At 43.0% G+C, this 22,797-nt stretch overlaps 4 protein-coding genes across 4 annotated transcripts; 2 read left to right on the plus strand and 2 right to left on the minus strand.

Annotated features, from left to right (window-relative positions):
• Nucleotides 1-361: 361 nt before the first annotated feature.
• LOC100846161 (outer envelope protein 64, chloroplastic) lies at nucleotides 362-10,785 on the minus strand. The gene is made up of 13 exons (XM_003560687.4): nucleotides 10,386-10,785; nucleotides 7,680-7,832; nucleotides 7,392-7,516; nucleotides 5,813-5,938; nucleotides 5,526-5,708; nucleotides 5,292-5,436; nucleotides 4,795-4,954; nucleotides 3,370-3,504; nucleotides 2,257-2,457; nucleotides 1,503-1,630; nucleotides 1,292-1,343; nucleotides 1,000-1,069; nucleotides 362-835 (listed from the first exon to the last, which is right to left on the minus strand). Exons 1-13 carry the CDS (start codon nucleotides 10,589-10,591, stop codon nucleotides 753-755), a joined length of 1,767 nt encoding a protein of 588 aa, XP_003560735.1. The 5' UTR covers nucleotides 10,592-10,785; the 3' UTR covers nucleotides 362-752.
• A 4,724-nt stretch (nucleotides 10,786-15,509) lies between these two features.
• On the plus strand, nucleotides 15,510-16,912 carry LOC100831994 (phospholipase A2 homolog 3). Its single transcript, XM_003559466.4, has 4 exons — nucleotides 15,510-15,863; nucleotides 15,959-16,007; nucleotides 16,155-16,277; nucleotides 16,435-16,912. Exons 1-4 carry the CDS (start codon nucleotides 15,741-15,743, stop codon nucleotides 16,605-16,607), a joined length of 468 nt encoding a protein of 155 aa, XP_003559514.1. The 5' UTR covers nucleotides 15,510-15,740; the 3' UTR covers nucleotides 16,608-16,912.
• Nucleotides 16,913-17,160: 248 nt separating this feature from the next.
• LOC100833021 (phytanoyl-CoA dioxygenase 1) lies at nucleotides 17,161-20,630 on the minus strand. The gene is made up of 9 exons (XM_003560712.4): nucleotides 20,412-20,630; nucleotides 20,155-20,276; nucleotides 19,852-19,912; nucleotides 19,526-19,594; nucleotides 18,703-18,821; nucleotides 18,471-18,618; nucleotides 18,239-18,383; nucleotides 18,068-18,154; nucleotides 17,161-17,498 (listed from the first exon to the last, which is right to left on the minus strand). The coding sequence occupies exons 1-9, from the start codon at nucleotides 20,464-20,466 to the stop codon at nucleotides 17,456-17,458; spliced, it is 849 nt and encodes a 282-aa protein (XP_003560760.1). The 5' UTR covers nucleotides 20,467-20,630; the 3' UTR covers nucleotides 17,161-17,455.
• A 168-nt stretch (nucleotides 20,631-20,798) lies between these two features.
• On the plus strand, nucleotides 20,799-22,480 carry LOC100832284. The gene has a single exon (XM_003559467.4). The coding sequence runs from the start codon at nucleotides 21,040-21,042 to the stop codon at nucleotides 22,189-22,191; it is 1,152 nt and encodes a 383-aa protein (XP_003559515.1). The 5' UTR covers nucleotides 20,799-21,039; the 3' UTR covers nucleotides 22,192-22,480.
• Nucleotides 22,481-22,797: the final 317 nt, after the last annotated feature.

Raw genomic sequence — 22,797 nt, forward strand, 5'->3', positions numbered from 1 at the left:
AAACTAGTGCTCATGTACCTGATTCAAAAGTGACCACTACAGCCTATGCCTCAATTTGGCAATCAACGGGTCACTCTTTTATTAGAGCCTGAATTAGCCTCAGGCCCACTTGCATGTCCACACCATATTAGGCACACATCACTGATGCATACGTCTTCTACGTACAGGAAATTCAGTGATAGGAACATGGAAACAACCAACTAAAAGAGAAGGTTGAAAGGTCTGGTGATGCCGGCTAAGCAATTAGGCGTAACCATATGGCTGCCTAACAGCCTTGCTCAGCGGAGGCAGCCGTTTCAGGACAGGCCGTGAAAGCTGCACTTCAGAATAGCAAAGATGATGGATGCAGTTTTTTCTGGTAAAAAAAAAAGATGATGGATACAGCACCGCGAAACATTATTGGCAAAATCAAGCTGTTTCAAAAAAATAACTGCCGAAACAAATATTATACATGATTGGGGCCAGGAAAACACCAGTAGAACACATTTGAGGACGTTACTATGATTGATTCAAAACCTATGATTTATACTTTTGCTTTCTCAAAACTTGGGGGAAAACGAGTAAACTGACTCCATATTTGACAGCTCCAATGCCACCAGCAGTGATAATTTTTAGTACCTTTGGAACACAGTGAGCATGTGCAGCATTATGTATCGGTGACTCTCAGGTACTTCTATCCCCGGACAAGCAGAAGTTTCTGCACAAAATCAGCAGCCACATCTTCCCATACAATGAATTCCATGTAATCGTATTTATGGAAATAACTTCTTTAATCTATTAATGGCAATGCCAGCTGTCTTGTTCATTGGTTCTAGAACAAGGGCATGACTGAAATCTGCAAAATGCAGCAGAGAAGTACACAATTAGTTCAAGAACTTAATAGTACACAAAATAAAGGAATGAGCTATTAATAGTCAATGAGTCATCCAAATAACTGAATATCAAGCAATAACCCCTCAATATAAGGCTATTAGGTAAAAGAGGAAAAGGAAAACATACCATCGACAGCCTCCTTGTAGTAACCAAGCATCTCCCTTGCTGTGCCTCTCCGTAAATATGCTTTGACAATCTAAAACATACACAAGATTAACACAAGAATGACAAATATCAACTCATTGAATTGTGCAAAAACTCACATATTATGAGATATCCCAGTAAAGTTATAAAAGAAATAGTACACCGTATCACATCATCTACACTTACAGTTTAAATGAAGTTGAAATAAAATATATATCTGAAGGTACACAGCATATCAAGCTACAAATATTAAGCCAAGAATGCAAATTCTAACCTTTGGATCAATGTCGATGGCACTAGTGCAATCTGTCTCAGCTTGGCGGTAACTGAATGGTCCAAAAAGGATAACCACAAGTAACCAATATGTCAAATATGTCAATCAAACATCCATGCATGCAAGCTCTTTAAAGATCGCAAGCACTTAGACATGCCAGATCACTTAAGGTAAACCGAACACAAATATTCCAAAGGGAAAAAGATTGTACCTAGCTAGTTCTAGAAAAGCAGCAGCTCTGTTACTGTAGTATGTGGCTACTTTGTCATTTAATTTGATCGCTTCAGTATATAAATTTATTGCCTTTTGCCATTGCTTCTCCTTAAATGCAATGTTACCCTGTCAAAGAAACAAGTAAGAACTAAAAGGAAACAAAATGCTTGACACTTGTAATCCTGCAAGGGTGGCTATGTTTCTGAGTCTAACAAAGTGGTATTCAAAAGAGCCACTAGAGATCATAGTTCAGGATCATGAGAAGCAGGTTCAGCAAACATGGGTACCAGCGAGTATTACACAGGAGACAGAAGTATTTTTTTGTGCATCTGGATCAATATACTGGGCAAGTACCCAGGTGCATAAATAAACACTTCCAATTTGTCAAATGCTAAAATATTACCCATGAAAAGTGCAGTTTCAATTAGTCAAGTGCCAAGATTAAACACTTAATATTGTCATGCCTCTTGTATGAGTTATCATCAGTTCTTTCTTCAAATAATAGTGAATTGCTGTCACATTGCATGTCGTGCTATTGTAAGGTGCAACTAGGTAAAAAAGCAGTGTTCTGGCTGCTTTAGGAAGAATTATCATCAGCTCTTTCTTTAAATAGTGTTGAATTACTGTCACATTGACATGTCATGCTATTCAAGGTGCAACTAGGAAAAAGCAGTACTGTGGCTGGCTTTAAGAAGAATTTCGGAAAAAAAGCTGTATTCCCATATGATAACCACAAAAAGATAGGAACCGACTTTCTCTTTAGCAGCTTCAGCAGCTTCTTCGATCATGGCCTGTTTACTTGAAGCATTAGATGTTGCTAGGATCTCAACTTGCTCCTGGATGGTGCCATACATGGCTTGAGTGGTGTCCAGCAAAAAACGATCACCACCATGCCTTGCAATGAAGGAAACTGAAATAGGACATTTATCATGTGTACCCACAGGAATGGTAACCTGAAAAGGGCATCAATATTGTTGCGTTAGTAAAAGAGCAGTGAATGCTTACCAGGAAATAAAGTCCATATGCTATGTAGCTAAAGCCAGGGGTACCGTGAATCTCATCATTCATTACCAGAATTTATACCCTTACTCATTTAGAATATGATCAGTAAATTTCAACCTTCATACAAGATGGATTGGGCATGGGGATAACCACTAACATTCACAGCTGTTGACAGGAAATTGACTTAATTTTTCCAAATACCCACACCCAGGTCCAATCTAATTCAGAGGTTGGCTTATCTGCCAACATCAGAAGTAAAACCTCACCTATCAATCAAACCAAAACTAGCAATTATCAAGTGACGGATGGCATCTGAAAGGTCAACAGGTCAAAACATTCATTCCGCCTGCTAACATTCATAGGCAAAAAAATATCAGCTATTATTAGTGCTGTTAATCTGTTGGTAAGCTGCCATGTTTCTGGAATAACCTCTGCAGAACTAATAATTCACTGTGTAACTTGTACTGAATTTCTGGTTTACAGGAAATAGTTTAAAGATCTTCAGAAATTCACTTATTTTGGCATGTCCATGGCACACAATCATCAGGATCCACACAGCTTATGTATGAATTATGAGCTTAGGATTGCCCTCTATAAGCTAAGACATTACTGTTACCAAAACTGTACGGACAATTCTTGGGGGACAACAAACTGTACCTGCAGTTTGACTTACAGGTAATAGTTCTTGTTGGGGAATAAACTTACATGGAAGATTCACAATTCACCCTATCCCAAATAACAAACAGAAGGAGTTGCAACTTAAAAAAAGGGTCAGGTGAAGATCATCAGAATAAAATGAAACAACGTTTGTATGGCAGTATAATACAATTGTAATAAGAGATGTTCTTTGAAAAACATTATACCTGGCAACACCCTGACATGCTAGATAAAGATGAAAGGCATAATGTCTCAGCATTGTAGCTTGCAGATGAAAGTTCCCTAGAATTGACTTTTGGAGGGCATCCCAAAGCAGTTGGAATGACCAGAATTCCATCATCCTGAGGATCAACACAACATCATTAGAAAAAGTATTTCTACGGTCCCAGTAAAAAAAAAAGATGCTCATTCACCACAGCACATGCAGTGGCATGTAAAATTGCAAAATAAGGCTGAGCACTCAAACACGAGCACTCGAGGAGTACAGGAAAAACAAGGATCTGGGAGGCAAACTTCTGTTAGGCTTATTTTTTCCGATAAGACAGTTTTCTCTCAGATATTGTGCAGTATGGTTGAGTACACTGCTAAATGCAGACAAATTGCTGTCTGCACTCCAGCAGAAGATCTTTTAGAAGTAAAGAGAACTCAAGAATTGGTTTTAAACTCTAATGCAAAATGCAGGAAGCAATGACAACCAAGTCAGATATCAAGTATACAAAACACGACATAAAGGTAAATATTGACTCCAGAACTCTCATGGTTAGTTACTTAGTTTGTACATTTGGAGTTCACGGTGGGATTTTGATCCGTCGTTCAGGTTGAATCAGAGGAAAATAAAAAATGATAAAATACTATTTATTAGGAAAATAATTCCCATGAATATGTATAGATAAAACTATTGTCAACACTTCAGGCCTGGTCTAGCGGGGCAGTCCAGCCGGGCTTTTAAAGGCGGGCCTTCCCAGGTCAAGAGCAGCTGATGAAAAGGTCTGATTGTCTGTCAAACAGACAGACGAAACAGGCCAGATGCAAAGACTGCCGGCATAATTTCCTTACTGAAAACAGAAGTGATTATTATATTTCCTTTGGCCAGGCCAGTAAAGATGGACCTTTTATTTGCACCGCTTGTTGCTATGTAAACTTCAGATAATTATCTGAATATCATATTCCAATAGTACTTGCCACGTTAATACTAAGCTTGCAATGTAAGAACTTTGCAGGAATTATGTACTTCATTCCAGCAGATATATTAGATATTTAAGTTTACCTCCCTCGCAAAAAAAAATAATTTAAGTTTACCCTCATATTCAGTTGATTCTCTATTTGATCCGCTCGCTGCAAATAACACAGGAATTTTCAAGGAAGTGTCATTTGTATTAACTATGAAACACTATGTTTGCTTTCTCTATTGGTAGTGCCCAAGCTTTGAGCATGACAGATCAAATTTAAGACAACACATAAAACTATCTGTAATGGGAAAAAAATGTGCCAAGAAATTAATTATAAGACCAACCATTGTTTTTTCCTGATAATGTAGGCAGTTACCAGCATAGGCTCATTAAATTTATTTATTTATGAGGAAATGACTCATTACATTCTAGCTCAGTCAAAACTCAATGTTATAATGATACCTTAAGAAGCGCGTTGAGAGCTGAGCGCGCTTCCTTTCTCACATCTTGGCAGAGATCAATTGTCGAAGCACCATTATCGGACAAATTACCAACTATGCAAGCATCAACAGCAGACTTGACCGAGTTTATCCACTCGTTATGCTGATCTCTGAATTCATGTCTGGATTGAAGAACAAGATAACACTATTACATTATATCACAACAAATTGTCAGAAAACGGTACATTGAAAAGAAATACAAATATATATATGGTTAAAATATTCAGTTTGACTATCAGGTAATCAAGTGATGAATATAAATATATAGCAACAACGTACATCCAAATTCTACATTAAGACTACAATTGCTACACCAAAGCAAGCCAAAGTAAGACCAAGCATGTCGGCTAAATTCTTTTGTGTACTAACAACATCTGATATTCTTTATTGGTGAATGGCAGGTCCTGAAAAGTTATTTAAAAAAAAGATCCTTTGCAGTCGTCCATGACAGGAACGTACTTGTGAAGCAGCTGCATGGCACTAGAAAGTGCTAGCAATGAACAAGATTTTGAGTCCCCATTCTTCTGCCCATTAGAGTAGTTCCTCAGGCTGGGCATTCTTGAAGCCAAGTAATTTCCAAGATTCACATGACTCAAGACTTGTCCTGAGGAAAGACATGAGTTAGCTTCCAGCAAAATAAAAACATCTTGAAATAACAAAAGGGGGTGTAAAGACTAAAGAGGAAATACATACTTCCGTAGAGTTTTTCCGCAGATTTTGTCACCACTTGAGTTAACCTTCTTGCAGGTATCTTTGATAGTTCAAAGCAGTCATCTGCTATGTAAAAATTCCTGGGTAGGCGAATTTCAGTATAAGATAATCTCAGCAGAAGATGACCAACGCGACGCAATACAATTGGATCCCTTGCAAACCACCCTGTAATAGAAAGAAGAAAATAACGAGACATGATGATTTGCTGTTTGGAAGTCAAAACATATGAACTTCACACAGTTTATAAGAATAATATTATTAAGCGGTACCTATAGTGTCTAGACTAGGTGCAACAGGAATAACACCACTGTTGGGGATGACAGCATGCGAAGGACGGAATGCCAATACGCCACAATAGCCACCTGGTACCCTTACTCCTCCAACGGAATCAATACCTAACACATCACATTATCAGTGTATTCCTCATCTATTCAAGGTACAGATATGATAATAACATTAGAAGAAGCATAGAGAGTTAGATAGAACAAACATCATTCAAGAAAGAGATGCAGCAGCATTTTGCAGAACAGTCCAGAGCAAATTAAAATTCAGAAAGCCCATAAAATCCAGAAGGACTAACCACGCAAAATTTATAAATGTTTGACGTAAAAAAGTAGGAATATAAAATAGAAGTTATAATTCTACAGAACATACATATTCTGAAATTCCAAAGAAAACATCATCAAATGGACTCGCATAAATATAAGAATGAGATTATTAGGATGTACAGGAAGGTAAGATTTACTGCCAGCAAGCTGAGATAAACATGCCGTGTTGCAGATCATAACAGCTGTTAAGATGCGATAATATGCATTTTGGCACGTTATTACTTATAATTTTTTATATCAAAACAAAAATAATGGAACCACATCACATTATTAGTGTATCTCTCATCTATTTAAGGTACAAACATGATATGATGATAATAACAATAAGAAAAGCATAGACAGACAGAATAAATATCATTTGAGAAAGACTTGATTCAAACAGTGGCAGATTTGAAGAAGCGGCAGCTTTTTGCAGAACAGTCCAAATCAAATTGAAATTGAAATCCGAAGGGCTAACCCAGTAACCCCGCAAAAGTTTATAAATGTTTGACATACAAAAAGTAGAAACCTGGACGCGACACTGGGCAAGTAGGAATATACACTGAAACTTCTATTCTACAGAACATTCTTAAATTCCAAAAAATTATCACGAAGATGGACTTGCATGAATATCAGAGGCAAACATGCCTTGTTGGCGGATCATTTCAGCTTTAGGATGTGATATAACATGGATTTCTGCTAGTTATTACTTATAATTTTCATAGATGATAACAAAATAGTGGACTGGGATATCCTTGCAGACCAATACCACTATATCAGTTATTTTCATATTTATTTATTCCACTATTTCTAGTGACGTCAAGAGTAAATTCAAATTTGGTAGCAACTAATGTTGCTATCTACGGTACAATATGTTCAACTGCCACAGAGAAAAAGAATCTCTTTGTCATGAAAGGGTAACTATGGTACAATATGTTCAACTGCCACAGAGAAAAAGAGTCTTATGACAAACATGGATTCACATTTCATCACCTAGAAACAATCTTGAACACTGTTGCTGATGAGTAATTTTTAGTAGTGAAAACTAAATGCTGTAAATACCAGTAAATGAGACATCATATGATGTTTCTTTTAGAATCATAAGTTCCATGTAAATGCTACAATTTCATGGGGAAAGAATGATGCATTGATCCCCATTACTTGTAATACTAAGATCTAGTACTGAAAGGATAATGAAACAATCAGCAGTGAACGATAATGTTAAAAATGTCAAGTTCACTTAAATAAAAGATCAACTCACCCAAGGCAAAATCTACCATGCCAGCAGCAACAGCAACAGCCGATCCACTTGAGCATCCTCCAGGTACTCGATCCGAAGCCGCAGGATTTCTTGGTGTACCAAAATGTTTATTCTCGCCATGGATACTTGACAAGCAAGTTGCAATAAATCAGCACACAAACTAGATAAATGAAAGCTGGAAAAGTAATCCTAGCAAACGTAAAGAAGGAACAAAAGAAAAAGGAGTTCACTGAACTCTTTTCAGCTTTCAAAACCATGTCCATGTGCGGAAAAGCAAAATGAATGTACCTATATGCCATCTCATCAATAACAGTTTTCCCAACACAGATAGCACCACCATCAACAAGAGAAGAAACCACTAGAGATGTTTGTGTTGCTGCATCATGTGTCTTTGCCCATTCTAGGCTGCCAAAACTCGTTATATAACTACTGATATGGAATCTGCAATCATCAAAGAGAGTATATCATATATCTGTTCAAGGATAAGTTATGTAACCTGCAGAAAGGACTAATATACAAATAAGAGTCCACATCCCAGTTCCAGAAACAATGAAATTGGGTATCACGATAACATTTTTGGAGACAGTAATGGGCAAGTTGAATAAGTAAAGTTCAACAAAAAACCAACAACAATATACACAATGACGCAACAGACAAATTTGATGAGCACAAAATTGCAACAACAAATTGTTGGATGCTCATCTAGAATCTAGATAATACATTCAAGACATGGTTGTGAAGTACCGACCGCCTATTTGGAATTTTGCATAGATAGCTTACACCCAAAAGATGTGGTGGTAGGGTTGCAGGGGATAGCATTTCCTCCAGGAAACAGTTATAGCCAAAGCACAGTTAGCAGGGCATTAAGTGTCTAAGCTTATTTTGACATCTATCCATTGTTTATTTCAAGAAGATAAATATAAGGAACCACCACATTCACTGTGATGGACTAGAAATCTATCCCATCTGTTATGATGAGCCTAAATTGTAGCAGTACGAGTAAATAAAAATAATTAGTGGTACTGGAATTGCCATAGCACTATTGCAATTAACCAATACATCAATGTTCTGAAAGTTTAACTACTCCCTCCAGCCAGAATTACTTGTCGAAATATTACATGTATCTAGACGTTTTTTAAACATAGATACATCTATATTTGGGCAAATTTGAGACAAGTAATATGGGTCGGAGGGAGTATCAACATTACAGTCGCATGATGAGTATATATTTGCAGTGCAATCACGCGAGTTTTACAGATAGTTACAGTTGATTTTTGCCCAATGAAAGGTCAATCAAACTCCTTCCAGTGAAGTGGTGAGTCATCAACAGCAGCGGCTTGATCCAGCTGTAGTCAGCCTATTCTACTTTATAAAACACATGTCACGAGTTCACGACTGTTTGCATTGTGTTCAGGACTTAAAAGTTAAAACTATCATGATTCCAATAAGAATCACACAACAAAGATCAAACTCTGATCATTTTATCAAACAAGCCACATAAGCCTGCACAATAATGATTTCACAACATCACGAAATCAAATTCTTTAACTTTTTCGAAGACAAGTCATGGGGCACCACAGACCTCATAATTTCCCAATTTGGGCAAATGCATGCAACCTCATGGGAATCCACTGGTAAATATAAGTTGATGATCAAATATTCCATGGAAAAAATTCAGAATCTGTTAATGATCAAATACCCCGTCTATCAGAAAACACCTGTCACCTTTGGGTAGATTGCACATACCAGCAAACACACTTTGAAGCAAAACATGGTAAAAAAGGTTTAAAACAAACCTGAAAATCCCTTCAGAAGTTTGAGGAACAATTTAATTCTATCTAGAAGAAATGAAATTACGAGTACCAGGCTGAGGGTTAAGCATGTTTTCAACAAGGGGCAGGGGCAGAGCTTTGTGCAGTCAGGCAACAAGGGCCATGGCCTCTCCTTAAGTTTTGCAGTCCATTGAAGAAAGTACTGTATTTTAGGTCTAGCAGGGTGTTTAAACCAGAGGCAGGACCCCTTAGGACACCCCCCCCCCCACCCCAACACCAACACACACATACACACAAACCTTCTAACTACGTCAGGCTCCACCAATGAAGATGCTGCTTAAGAGAAAGGAGATAATAAATCAAAAGAGGTGGTGGAGGTGGGGCGGGTGCTTTAAGATTATAGGAAATAAACATTCAGAATAGGCGCCACAGCTGAGAATACTGTGGAGGGTGGGCATGCAACACGACATGATAGCATCAACAGATTACTGTCCCAATGCTTGCCTCTTCATCAAACACGTAAAGCAGCACTAGATGCCTCGATTTATTTATCTGCCCTACAAATAAAACATGATCTTCCCTCAACCTTGGTCTTAACTCTCGAGTTTAGCTCTTGCAAAAAAATTTGGCATGGAAAATCTGATGCTCTCAGCTCGTTATGATATATTGATCCATAAATGAACTAATTCTAGCATCTCACGATAAGCAAAAGAGCATGCTAGGGCAGGTTGCTAAGTTATATGATAAAGAACACCCTGTAGTTCTATCTGATACCAGCATTCATGTTTTTTATGGGGGCATTGTTTCCTTTTTGGGTCAGACATGAAAATTTGGCAAGTCATGCATAAAGCTGTCCCATGAGAGGCCGAGACGTTAAAATCAACAATGCTATGCATACAACATTTCCATCCGATCTTTGTACGATAAATCACCTGCACCATTGGACTGTTTCATCCCTTTAATCTGTATGGCTTAGAGTAGCACCGTACCAGAATCGGACAGGGATTGTCGTATGCATAGCTATTTCGAAATTATATTGGCCCAACTCACCGATACCAATGCAGAGTTCAATCCCAATAAACAACAGAGCGAACAAGTGATACAACGGCAGTACGATCGAAGCAATCGAATTATCGCTCACGCAATGCTGAATCGCTTCCTACTGATCCAATCCGGGTTAGAACTTAAAACCAGCAAAACACGAAGAGGGGCGAGAGCTTACGCGTCAGCTACGGCAAAGCATAGGTCGGTGAGGGGGTGGCGCGCCTGGGGCGGCGGGGGCTGCGGCGGCGGTAGGAGCTCGAGGCGCGATATGAAAGCGCCGCTGTCCGGGCGCGCGGGGCGTCTCAGCCGCTTCGCCGCCAGAAGGACGCCGGCGATGCCGAGGCCAAGCAGCACCCAGAGATTGGCGGCCGTCGAGGACGCCATGTGCAGGGGAGGAGGGGCTCGTATGCTCCGGGGGAGAAATCCGAGAGCTAGGGTTTTAGGGGGACGGGGGTTTTGAGGGGAGGGCGGCGGAGGAAGGGGAATACGGCGAGGATGCCCGGAAGCAGAGGAGGCGTAGGAAAGCTGCGTGCGCGGTGGATGGATAACCACCGTGGATAAACACCGTGGTTCGTTGCCCGTGTGGGTATACTTGACGGATTTCAGTTGCCTTGGCTTCGCAGACCACGGGCGACACGAAAGGCGAGCTTTTCTCGAACTCTTTTCTCAAACAGAGTTTTGTCCAGTTCACGATTTAGTTAACCTGGATGACTTTTGGAGCTAACAGTACCCTTTCTCTGTTTTTTCTTTGAGAGTTACTATAAATGGGGTTTTGCCAACCTAGTTTTTATTATTATCATGAACCATTACAGTGCACGTGCGTTGCGACGGTCTCTTAAACATATGCACACGAAATTTCAGGTTCGTAAAACACAAACTTTTGACATCGCAATCATAGTCTCTTATTCCATCTTTCTGTCCACAATTGAAGCAGGCTACGACTGTCACAGATCGGAGTGCCGGCGACTGCGGTGGGCTGGGGCAGTGGAGCACAAATCAACACCGACCCCGGTGGCGGCGCAAATTGAAGCGGATCCGGGTCGCGAGAATCCTCCGTTCACGGCCAGCGGCGCGGCACGTCTCGTCGGACGACTGCCGTGGCAGGGGACAACCTTGTCGCGGCGTGGATTGAATAAGCCAGTGACTGGTGCACGGCAGACGGGGCAGAGAGAGGAGAAGGGAAGGTGGGCGATGGACGAGGCATGACAGCGGCTGGTTGTGGAGGAGAAGAGGGTACGTTTTTTATCGGGGGCTACGAGCGCAGCAGGAGGAAGGTGAGCACGGCAAGGCGGAGGTCGGGGTTCTGGATGTGATGCACGTCTCGCCGGGTGACTGGCGCGGCCCGCCAACGGTTGCGTGGTCTGCACTCTGCAGTAGGCGAGGAGGGCAGCTAGACATGAGGACCAAAATGAAGAAAAAAAACACAGCAGCAAGCTAGGACGAAAAGGAAAAAACGTTTTGACGGACGACGACGAAGGAAGCACTCCTCCCTTTATTTATTAAATATATATATAAGGCGTAGAAACGTAGATTTAGCTCGTTTACAAAAGGCCGTATATTACTCGGTGGCTGCCTAGAACAGTGTAAATTGAGAAGTTCATACATTATAAATGGGTTCTTGATCGATAAGAACTTTGTTATAATACTAACATATTTTTTGTTCCCTTTGATCCATAATGAACTTTATACTAAATCTTACACTTATTATGTATCAGATGGAGTATTAAATTAAGAGATTTACCACTCGACTGTCGAACAACATTAATGAAACTAGGTGATTCCCCGCGCGTTGCCGCGGAAAATTCTATATGCACGTTCGAATATGATTTTTGAAACAAATGATAATAATACGACTTAATTAAAATAAATATGAATATTATAGGACAAAACGATTTCATCATTCATAACACCTATGCAACAAAACAATATGTGTGATTTTGATGTGCATGGACATTAACAATTTCAAAGAAACCAAAAAGTGAAGTTTCGTCAATCTGAATATTTGCAGATATTAGAAAAATTGACATACATATCATGAAAATATATGTGTTTGATGAAATATTTATATGCAACATGAAGATGAAGAATCTTAGATATCAAAATATTAAATTCAAATGGACCGCCAAAATGGATTCCTCATGTACAACAACACATGACGTGGATGGTGATGTGGAGCCTTTGAATGCCTATGATATGCATGGTGTGGATGATGATGTGGACATCTTACATGTCAAGCTTGCAAACATTAATTGCACTTAGTGGGGATCAACTTTATACTCCCTCCGTTTCAAAACACAACTCATATAGATTTTTCTCATTTGTTCCAAAACACACATCATTTTTCTCTTGGTACCCGCACCCGGCCAATAACTACTCATATACATATACTGTTAACCCAATATGAATGGTCAGACACTAGAAACGAGAGTTGCCTTGGTCTAAATGCACAAATCTATATGAGTTGTGTTTTGGAACGGAGAGAGAGTGTCTCCACATTTTTTTCATCTCAACACCAGTTACCAAGTAGCAACTAGATCATCTGTTGCCTCTTAATTTGTGATATCCGACAAAAGCTCTCGCCGTCGCCTTAATTACTTGGGAACGATAAGAAGCAACTGCATTGGATCTTACTTGCTCATCCGGTGGTCGTTGTCGTGGATGTTCTTCGCGGTTCCTCTCCCGTTCGATCCTGACGTCCTGGCACGGACAGTAGTTAAAATTTGGCTTCTGACTAACCTATCTAGGTTCAGTTTTGAAATGACTCGGTATCCAACTTGTCAAAATGAGCAGTTCAGAATTCTAGTCTCGATAAAATAGTAGTAGGAAGTTTCCCTTAACCATTTCCTTTTCAATCGTCCCGTTGCTTTGGGAAAACAGAAAAAGCTTTCTTTCATACAGTACATTTTTGCAATGCTACATCTTACAACGGAAAACGTGCATTACAACTGACGAGGAGTTCAAATTATTGTTTCTCGAGCACTGATTACCTCAACAAGATTCTTTTACATGCACCAATAGATCAATAGCGTGCTCATGAAGCTAGTTTTTTTCCCCCATGATTAGAGCCTGAGCCATGAAACAACTTAGGTCATGATCAGTAGTATTATTATTATTATATGTGAACTATTCTCCATCTCCATGCAAACGAGTTGATATCATCACTTTGCATTGTTTATTCATCGGGCAATGCATTGCTTTTGTTTATTCATCGGACAATGCATTGCTTCCGTTAGTAACTGCTCATTCTGTCACATATTAAACGAGTTTTTGTTACATGTATCTAAACGCTTTTTAGATATAGATACGTCCATATTTGATCAAATTTGAGTCACTTAATATGTGACGGAGGGAGTACTAGTTTATCAAAAAATTAGAATCTGGGAAGTTTGATTAACTTAAAAAAAAAGCATCTGCGGTTTCAAATGAAGATCCTTGGATCCATTGTGAATATTTTCATAATATCTTAGTTTGCCACCGTATATGTTGATACCTTTTTCTATAAGTTTGGTTATACTTTAGAAGCTATACACGTCTCGAATGGAGTAGTTTCATGTGGTCGCTCCTTCTGATACCTTCCGCGTTGTTGTGAATATTTTCATAATATCTTAGTTTGCCACTGTATATGTTGATACCTTCCGCGTTGTTGTGTTTGTTTCATCGATATGTAATACTTCGTATATATGTGAATGCGAAGTTGTTTTTGTTTTGAGCAACATAAAGAAGTGTCGTCTTCGCATTAAGAATAACGTAATAGGTTATTTACAAGCAGAGGGACATGATTTCTTAAGCGGGAACATGCCGAAAGCCTTTCAGAATAGGGGCAGAGCTTGAGCGATACAGACGGAGGTTCAGTTGAACATCTGGACTTCTTTTGATGTTGTATTTTCAGGTGCACTTTATCTGCGTTAGGGTGTAGTGCATGTTTATTTTCTTGACTTCATTGCTGAGTGGACCAAAATTCGGGATGAGATTTCATTGTCCCTCCTCATGAGTGTACGACTGTCCACGACAGTTGATAAAATAACTAAAAGAACGGAACACCCTCATGATCAACAGTACAAGAGGCCTCTCATTTTATCAGCTCATTCAAGTTATTATGCTCCTTTTAATCCCATTTGTGGTACGCAGCCATCATACTTGATGAGATGACCTTTTCAGTACTTGGTGTTATTTGCTTCCAATTTTAGCTCCAAACAGTGATTCATCTCATCACATGCACCGAAAGGAGCATGATTTGTCATTGCAACTTCCTTCCCAGGTTCTACTGATAGTTCTAATCTTGCCCAAACCACTGTGGTCAATTGTCTAATCTGTTAGTATTAATTTCCATACTTTTCTCCAGAAAGCTCGATTGGTGTGGCTGTCCACCGTATGATTATAACTTGAGCTATGCTAAAACTTCGCTATGTCACCGTACGACATTATCTTTGTCTCCAAAAGGACAAGGAGATTTCCATGGCGGCACTCATGGCTTGGCATCTATGGAAAGAGAGAAAGTGCAGAGTACATCAGCATAAAGAGATGATTGCCGCTGTTTTATGTCATGTGATTGAGGATGAATTCAGCCTCCTGATGGAGGCAAGGGAGAAGTAGTCTTTTTTGTTTGCTCGTTGCCAGCTGTTGTCTAAGTTGGCTATGTTGTCTCCTTATTTTGAGTTTGCACCCGATGTTGTCTAAGTTTGTAATAGTTTGACTCTGTTCTTTCCTTCTAATTGAAAAGGCAGCACAACTGCAATTTTTTTCTTTTTTCATCTTTGTCAGACCAGGCCAAATCTTAAACCGGCCCGAGCCCGAGATTGTGAAGGCCATGCCATGTCAGGATTTTCAGAAACTTTTCTTTCTTGTATGGCTGCCTAACTATGGGCCTCAACTGTTCGGCCTTGGGCCTTGGGCAGTACTCGTGTCCTCCGGTCCTCCCTCTCCGGCATACATATCGAATTATTGCTGTCAGCCGCTGAAAAACGAAGACCAAGAACATAGCATCCGCAGCAGCGCGACACCACAAAAGCATAAATCAACGACGACTCAAATCCGGATCGAGCGACCAATCATCCAACTATTATTTCCGCCGAAAGAAACTTGTCCGGCACCACCCCGTGAAAAAAAGATCAAGGAAGGCGCTGGATCGGACTCATCACACATGCATACGCTGGATCGGTCGGTCGCGACGTGGTGCATGCACGGCATCTTCCCCCGCGCTGTCAACTGGCAACCCGTGAGCTAGGCAACAAAGGTCCCGCGCGGTTCACGAGCCGGATACAACAAAAAACCGTACTACACGCGCCCCATGCCCCCATGCATGCATCTCCCTATCCTCAGCTTCATTTCATTTCTCTCTCTAAATCAGTGCCTACTGCAGTGCAAACTGCAGTTTTCCAGAGTTCGCCGTGCGCGTCGCTTCCCCTTCCCCTCCCCCTAGATAAATTCATAAATCTCGTCGCGGCCTCGGCAGCAGCAACGACATCCGCGGACCGCAGTATAATTTATTTGCAGGCGCCGAGGGAAAGGGAGGGGGTTCGGAGATCGAGGATCGATGGCGCACGCCAGAAGCGGTTCCGGGCGGCTGCGCGTGCATCTGCTCGCGGCGATTATTGGGCTCCTTGCCTGCTGCGCCGCCGCGCTAGATGTTGGCCTCCAGTACGCCGGCGACGACGTGGTACGTACCCGGCCTACGCTGTACGTTCATATCTTCTCTTGTCAGTTAATCAAACAAGCTGATGATTAATCTCGATTAATTCTTGGCGGACGCAGAGCAAGCAGCAGGCGTGTAGCCGCACGTGCGAGTCCGACCACTGCACGAGTACGTGTGTTAACTTCAGTTCTGTTCCGTGTAGATGCATTACTTCTTCAGTTCGTTAGTAATTGTAGGCGTACGTGGCTCACAGTCAAGTACTCGAGTGTGTTCTTCTTCTTCTTCTTCTCTACATGATCTTTGATACGCGTGCAGCGGCGCCCTTCTTGCGGTACGGCAAGTACTGCGGCATCCTCTACAGCGGGTGCCCCGGCGAGCGGCCCTGCGACCCCCTCGACGCCTGCTGCATGCACCACGACAACTGCGTCCAGGCCAAGAGTACGCGGCAATAATCGATCCTCATCCATCTTAATTGCATCAATCAGGCACAGCTTAATCGACCGATCGATCCATCAACAGATCAACTGTGTAGCTGTGCAGCCTGTGCATATATATGTCTGACGGAACTAATCTGCCTCGCTTTTTCTCCGGACAGATGATTACCTGAGCACGCAGTGCAACGAGAGCCTGCTGGAGTGCCTGGGGGAGCTGCGGGACGGCACGGGCACGTTCGAGGGGAACAAGTGCATGATCGACGAGGTCATCGACGTCATCACCATCGTCATCCAGGCCGCCGTCGTCGCCGGCCGGGTCCTGCACAAGCCCTAAGCAACAACTTGCGCGGTGGGTGGGTGGTACATGCTTTGCTTGCTTGGTGTCACGGTGTGTCGTCCTGCCACGATTCGCGTCGGCAAACGCGCGCGTAGAGGTCACATGGGCGTGACCAGAATCTTAGCTGAGCTCGGCAGTGCCGTGCCGAAACTTACGACAAAAGCATATGGTGATACGATTACTACGATCGAGTACATCTTTACTTGGTTCCGATCTTTTTTTGCCTACACATCGGTACATCACATGCATCTGCTATATACGTGTACGTGTCATGCGTGATTGATCCTACTGTGATTTCCTTTTTCGTTGAGACCGATGGTCGGTCCTCTGTACAAGTTTGAAAGTGACTAACGTTACGCAGCGGGGCCAACCTTCAGCAGATTTGTCCTATCACGTTACGCGTTCCATCAAAGCAGTTCAAGTTGACGTTGCTCCGAACCAAACCGAGTAGTAATTTTTTTTTGACAGCAACCAAAACGAGTAATTTGATCAACTTTGTGAATCCCAAACAGATACAGTGCAATGCAACGAACAAAGGCCGCCTGCGACATATTTTGAAGGAAGTTGGATTCACTTCAGGCTTGAACAAATAGTCAAGTGTAGCTCCCTTCATTTGGTGCACAGTAGATATCCATGAAAACACGGTAGCAAATATTTACACTGTTCACGTCTGAAAGAAAGCAAAGAAGACCAGTACTGCCCTGCAGCGTTCCCAAATTTCAGTGCGACGGGGATAAGCAGTTTTTTTTTTTTGAAACTACGGGGATAAGCAGTTGACACCACCGTTGGGAACTGCTTGCTGGAGCTCTGTCATTTTATTGCCATAATATAAGTAACCGGTTGAGCTAAGATACATAAAGCGGTTCAGGTGCACTTTTCCTCTGTATCCTGAGAAAAACAAGCATAGAGAAAGCCGATCAGAAAATGAGGAAAATCAATACCGAGTCTATGAAAACACATCACTAGGTATGTCCATGATGTTGAATAAGTACAGCATATGCTTCACTAACACACACAAACTGCTAATTATAAGATGAGAGCACTAGTTCATTGGAGCAGCAACTGAATAACCTCAAGTACCACGCCTGACATTAACAAGACCAAGAACACTATTAGCTCCTAAAGAAAGTTGCATTGCCATAGCCTCTTAGGCAGATGGTAAGGACAGCATTACAAATAAGCAGACAACTACTGTATTCGAGTTCTATTTTTATTCGAGGGTAACTCTCAGTTACTAAAAAACTATTACACAAACTGTGCCAGCGATAGATGACTATGCTATCTAAAATCAGCAGAGGAGACAAGTGCTTGCTACATTCAGTGCAAACTAGGCCTGTTTTGACATACTTCTAATTCTGACAGTTAATTATGTGAATACTGAATAATATCTTGAGCAATTAAATTTTTAAATATGATTGTATTTGGAGCATTGTCCAATGGTGCAATCATGAACTAACCAGTTGTCCTTCGACCATTTACATCCTTCAGTATCAACTACATGTAAGCTCAGTGCATGTCTTGACACTGGAGAAAGATTCTCGAAACTGTATAAGAAAGATAAAGCATGTTAGCAGCAAAAGATGGGAATGCAATGAGTAAGCAGCTGCGATATAAAAAGGAAAACTCACCTCTGATGTATAAGATCGCCGTGAATAACAACAAAATCACCAGATTTTACTTCCAGTGGTACAAATTCTTTCTGATCATAAGATGGGGAGGGGCGATCAAAATGAGTACCATTTTCATCTCTGATCATTCGCCTTTTCAGACCATCTGGTCCAAAACAATGCAAATAATAAGTAACTGATCACATGATAGCCACAGGACTTTTACATTAAATGAATTGGCAAGATTATTTACTTTTATGTGATCCTGGGATTGCCCATAGGCAACCATTGGTTATCGTTGCATCTTCAAGAGCAAGCCACAATCCTGTGCAAGATAGAGGCTCTGTATAAAGGAAAGTATTATCCTGGTGCGGCACCACTTCACCACCAATGCCTGGTTGCTGATACGCAAAGAAAAGGAAAATAAACCAATCATGCAAACAGCGTGCATATCATAACAAGAAACTAGAGAATTCAAAAGGTACCTTAAAGATGTACATAGATTGAATAACTGCAGGTCTCTTGTACCCTAAAGAAGAGAACAGGCTAGAAACATTTTCCGAGAAAGCAAACTTTTTGAACACAGGGTCATGTTCATGTAATGCTGCATAACATACAGCACGGTGAAGGTTAGATATCTCAATAGTGAAGATATTATGCAATATCATGCAAATACACAAGCATGTATAAATAAGAGAAGCCACCCAACAACGGGGAATGTTAACTCATAATAGTCATGTTAACTAGATAAAAATGTAACCAGGAAAGACAATAAACTCCAGATTAAAATAGAAACTGCACCACATGCACATTTGACTTGACTCCAGATACGTAATTAATGTAACTGTCTAACTGAAAGCATCAGACATAAATGTGAGTTTGAACTTCAAATAATTTTTAAGATAACAGCAACAGCATCCATTCAAACGCAGCACAATGGTTAAATTTAAAACTATCATCACCACTCTAAATCAACTGTAACTCTGTCATCTTCTGCCCTACTCTCCAAGAGGTAAAATAACATGTCTCTTAGTACCATCATAAAAGGAGATATCAATATTCTCACTTCTTAGTGAAATAGGACATGTCCTTGTTGTTCCTTATACAAAATCATCATAGTAGACAAATTAGACTAACATCATATACAAAATCATCCTAGTAGACAATTAGACTATATGTAGAACATTGTACAACAGGTTCTCGGGCCATGCAAGAGAAGCAGTCACAAGAACCAACCAATCATGATTTTAAAGACAAACATGTCAAATAATTTCTCTCAAAATTTGATTGCACAATGGGAATACTAACCATGCCCAACTTTATTAATGGAAAGTTCCTTTGGCTGTCTCAAGCATCCATCATCTCCAAATGCCTTCTCTGGGGTCATACGAAGAGCAAAGCAATAAGAAAGAAATTATTGTCAAGAGCTCGGGTGTAAAGCAAGAACAGAACTAGCAGCACAGTTTGCAAAATGTAAAGTCAACAACTCAGATCTTCTCCGGTTAACAAATTACATAGCACTTCCTAGTTCAGAGAGCATAACTGGCAAGTGCTACTGATTGATGATTCTTAATTGATACTAAGATACAATGGAAACTCGTTCCCAGATGTCCGAGGCAACATAAATCGCATACCCTCGAAGAAGAAAGATATATTCTCCGCGCTCTTAAAGAAGTAATCATCCTTCAACTGCCGCTGCATTGGAAAACAAAATCATTCAGGGAATATAATTTGAAAGAGCTCGTGCAGCACGGAGGCATAAAATCGAAGAACCAAAATCAAATCTAGCAAATGAAATTTGAAGTTACTTCTCTGGAGAACTGTTACATGGCAGTATGGCACACGCCTACAAAGTTAGTTATCCGGGACCAGGAAAAGGAACAATGAAAAGTATCCCTGAAAAGATAGGGCGTGGCTGGAGAGGCATCGCGACATACATGGTCCTTGGTGGAGAAGACACTGGATTCAGCGCCGTCGAAACCCTCAACGAGCTCGGCCATTCGGTCCCGCATCACCTGCACCTCCTCCGCGCTCGCGAACGACTCCAGCACCAGGTACCCTGCGACCAACGAGAGCCCACACACGATTAGGGTTTAGGATTAGGGCTTCCGACACTAATTTTAGAATTGGGGCCTCCGGTTGTTGGGAGGGATTAAAGGTCAGGGGAATGAGACGGGAGCGGTGATACGCTCACCGTTGGCATCGAAGAAACTGAGCTGGTCCGCAGTGAGCCTACCGGCCGGCGGCATGGCGGCGTCGTCGTCGTCGGAGGGCTGGAGGGGAGGTGGCTGATTTCAGCGGAACGGGGGTGGATGGGGATGGTTGAATAGCGGAGTAGTAGATGGTACGGAACTGCTCTGCAATCTCGTTTTCGGTCTGTCTCTTGTCTCTGTTCGATAGCAAGTGTCCGGATTCCTCAAGCCACCGGAGACCGACGGAAGAGGCAGGTTTGGTTTTGCGAAATTGCTTTTTGTTTTTTGAGCGGGTTTTCGCGAAATCGCTATGTGCCGCCCGGGCGCTACTGAAGCCTCTCGTGTAGGACCCAGCGCAAACTGGATTTTCCTGGGCCAGGAAATGCTTGAATTGGGCTGCCTTCCATGGAGGGTTTAGTATTCATCGCCCGGCCCAATCACGTAGCAATATCACCAGCTTACGAAATACGCAGAAATCGTCCGCGTGGGAAATAAGCAACCCAGAATTCCCCATATCCAAAATCGGCAACCGCTCTCCGCAAAACTCTGCACCCGCGCGATCGATTCCCCAGTATAAACCAACCTCAAATCCGGCAATCCTCACCGGGCGACCGCGCGAAGCTGCAAATAATGGCGGACTGGTCGGGGCTGCACGAGGACTTCCTCCTCCTCCTCGTCCCCCGCCTCCCCTCCCTCGATCTGCTCCGCTTCCGCGCCGTCTGCGCGTCCTGGCGCGCCGCCGCGGCCACCTTCGCGTCGGGCCGCGGCCGCCCGCGCCCCGACCGCCCCTGGCTCATCCTCCCCACCGACGCGCCCGACCCGGACGGCAGCCGCCTCCTTATCTGCTGCGACCGCGAGGTCCCCGTCGTCACCCTCCCTGCGCAACTCGGCCGCGCGAACCGCCGCGGCTTCGTGCCACTCGGAGCCTCCCGCGGCGTGATCGTGGCCGCCGACGATCTCGGCGACATGCATCTGCTCTACCTCGCCACCGGTAGGCGCATGCCTCTGCCCCACGTCGCGACGCTCCCTCTCGTCGACCGCGTCGAGAGGACCCCTGCCGGTCTCAGTGTCCACCAGCAGCGCGCCGGTGTCTGCTGCATCGACGGCCTGATCCACAAGGCCGTCCCAGTGCCAACCCCTGACGGCGGGATTCTGGTGGTCGCCATCTACCGCCAGCCGCACCACCGCAACCAGTGGGCCACGGCTCGGCCCGGCGACAACTCGTGGAAGTCCGTGAAGCCGACCAGCATCCCCGCCGTGGTCGACTTGGCCCTCCACCGTGGGCAGCTCTACGCCAACACGCGGTACGGGATGGTGTACGTCTTCCCGGAGCTGCGCGGGCTGGGCTCCGCGTCCCCGGAGATCATCCCGTCCGTGACGCGGCGGCCGACCTCGTACGTGGAGCGCAGCTTCCTGGTGGAGACACCAGGCGGCGGCGAGCTGATGCAGGTGGAGCTGCTCCGCCCCGTGGCGGCGGCCGGCGGCGAGGGGTTCGTGGTGCGCTTGCTGGACGAGTGCGGCGAGACGTGGGAGGAGGCGGAGGACATCGGCGACGTCGCGGTGCTCGTGGACGCGTCCGGCGCGGTGTCCGCGTCCACGAGGCAGTGCCCCGGGCTGAGGCCCAACACCGTGTACTACGCCGTGGACCTGGACGGCGAGACGCGGGTGTGGGCGTACAGCCTCGCCGGCAAGCACAAGAAGATTGAGGTCGTCGAGTCCCTTCCCAGGGCGGAGGGATACAAGCCGCCGTGCTTCTGGTTCACGACCGTGTATTCACGGTGAGACTGTCCGTCCTATCCTGTCAGTAATTGGTCAAAACTTGATGTCATCGTTGCATGCGTTGCTGTAGCGAGAATATTCGAAACGTGTGTTGTAGTGATGCAATTTGTGTTCTACGAGTTGTGCAACAGGGCACACGTGAGTTGTAACCGGTGAAACACTGGAGGGTTCGTCAAAAATTTGTGTCTGGTGATTGTGGCTATCCGTCCTGCTATACGCCTATGTACATACTACATGAAATCAAACTTACCTGAACCAATGTCAAAATGTTTTAATTTCTTTTCTCACTGAATCCACCCTCGATATGTTGAAGGATTAAGGATACTGTCCCCGTGTTGGTGAATACTCCCACCGTATGTCGGAGCTGGATAGCAGAATATTCCCTCCGTAGGTTGTACGGTTTGAAAGAAAGAAATAAAAAATTAGACACAACCGTCGATCCCGTGATTCGATTAGAAGAATAGAGTTGGTCCTATCTATTAGTAAAACTGATACAAATGCACGGCTTATTCAAGGAAAGCCGTGCGAAAAACCCTGACAAAGAGCAAACACAAGAAACCGAATAACAAGTCGCTACCGCCAAGACGAAGACCACCTCCGTTCTAACGA

Source organism: Brachypodium distachyon, chromosome 1, assembly GCF_000005505.3.
Source record: "Brachypodium distachyon strain Bd21 chromosome 1, Brachypodium_distachyon_v3.0, whole genome shotgun sequence".
Taxonomy (NCBI): domain Eukaryota; kingdom Viridiplantae; phylum Streptophyta; class Magnoliopsida; order Poales; family Poaceae; genus Brachypodium; species Brachypodium distachyon.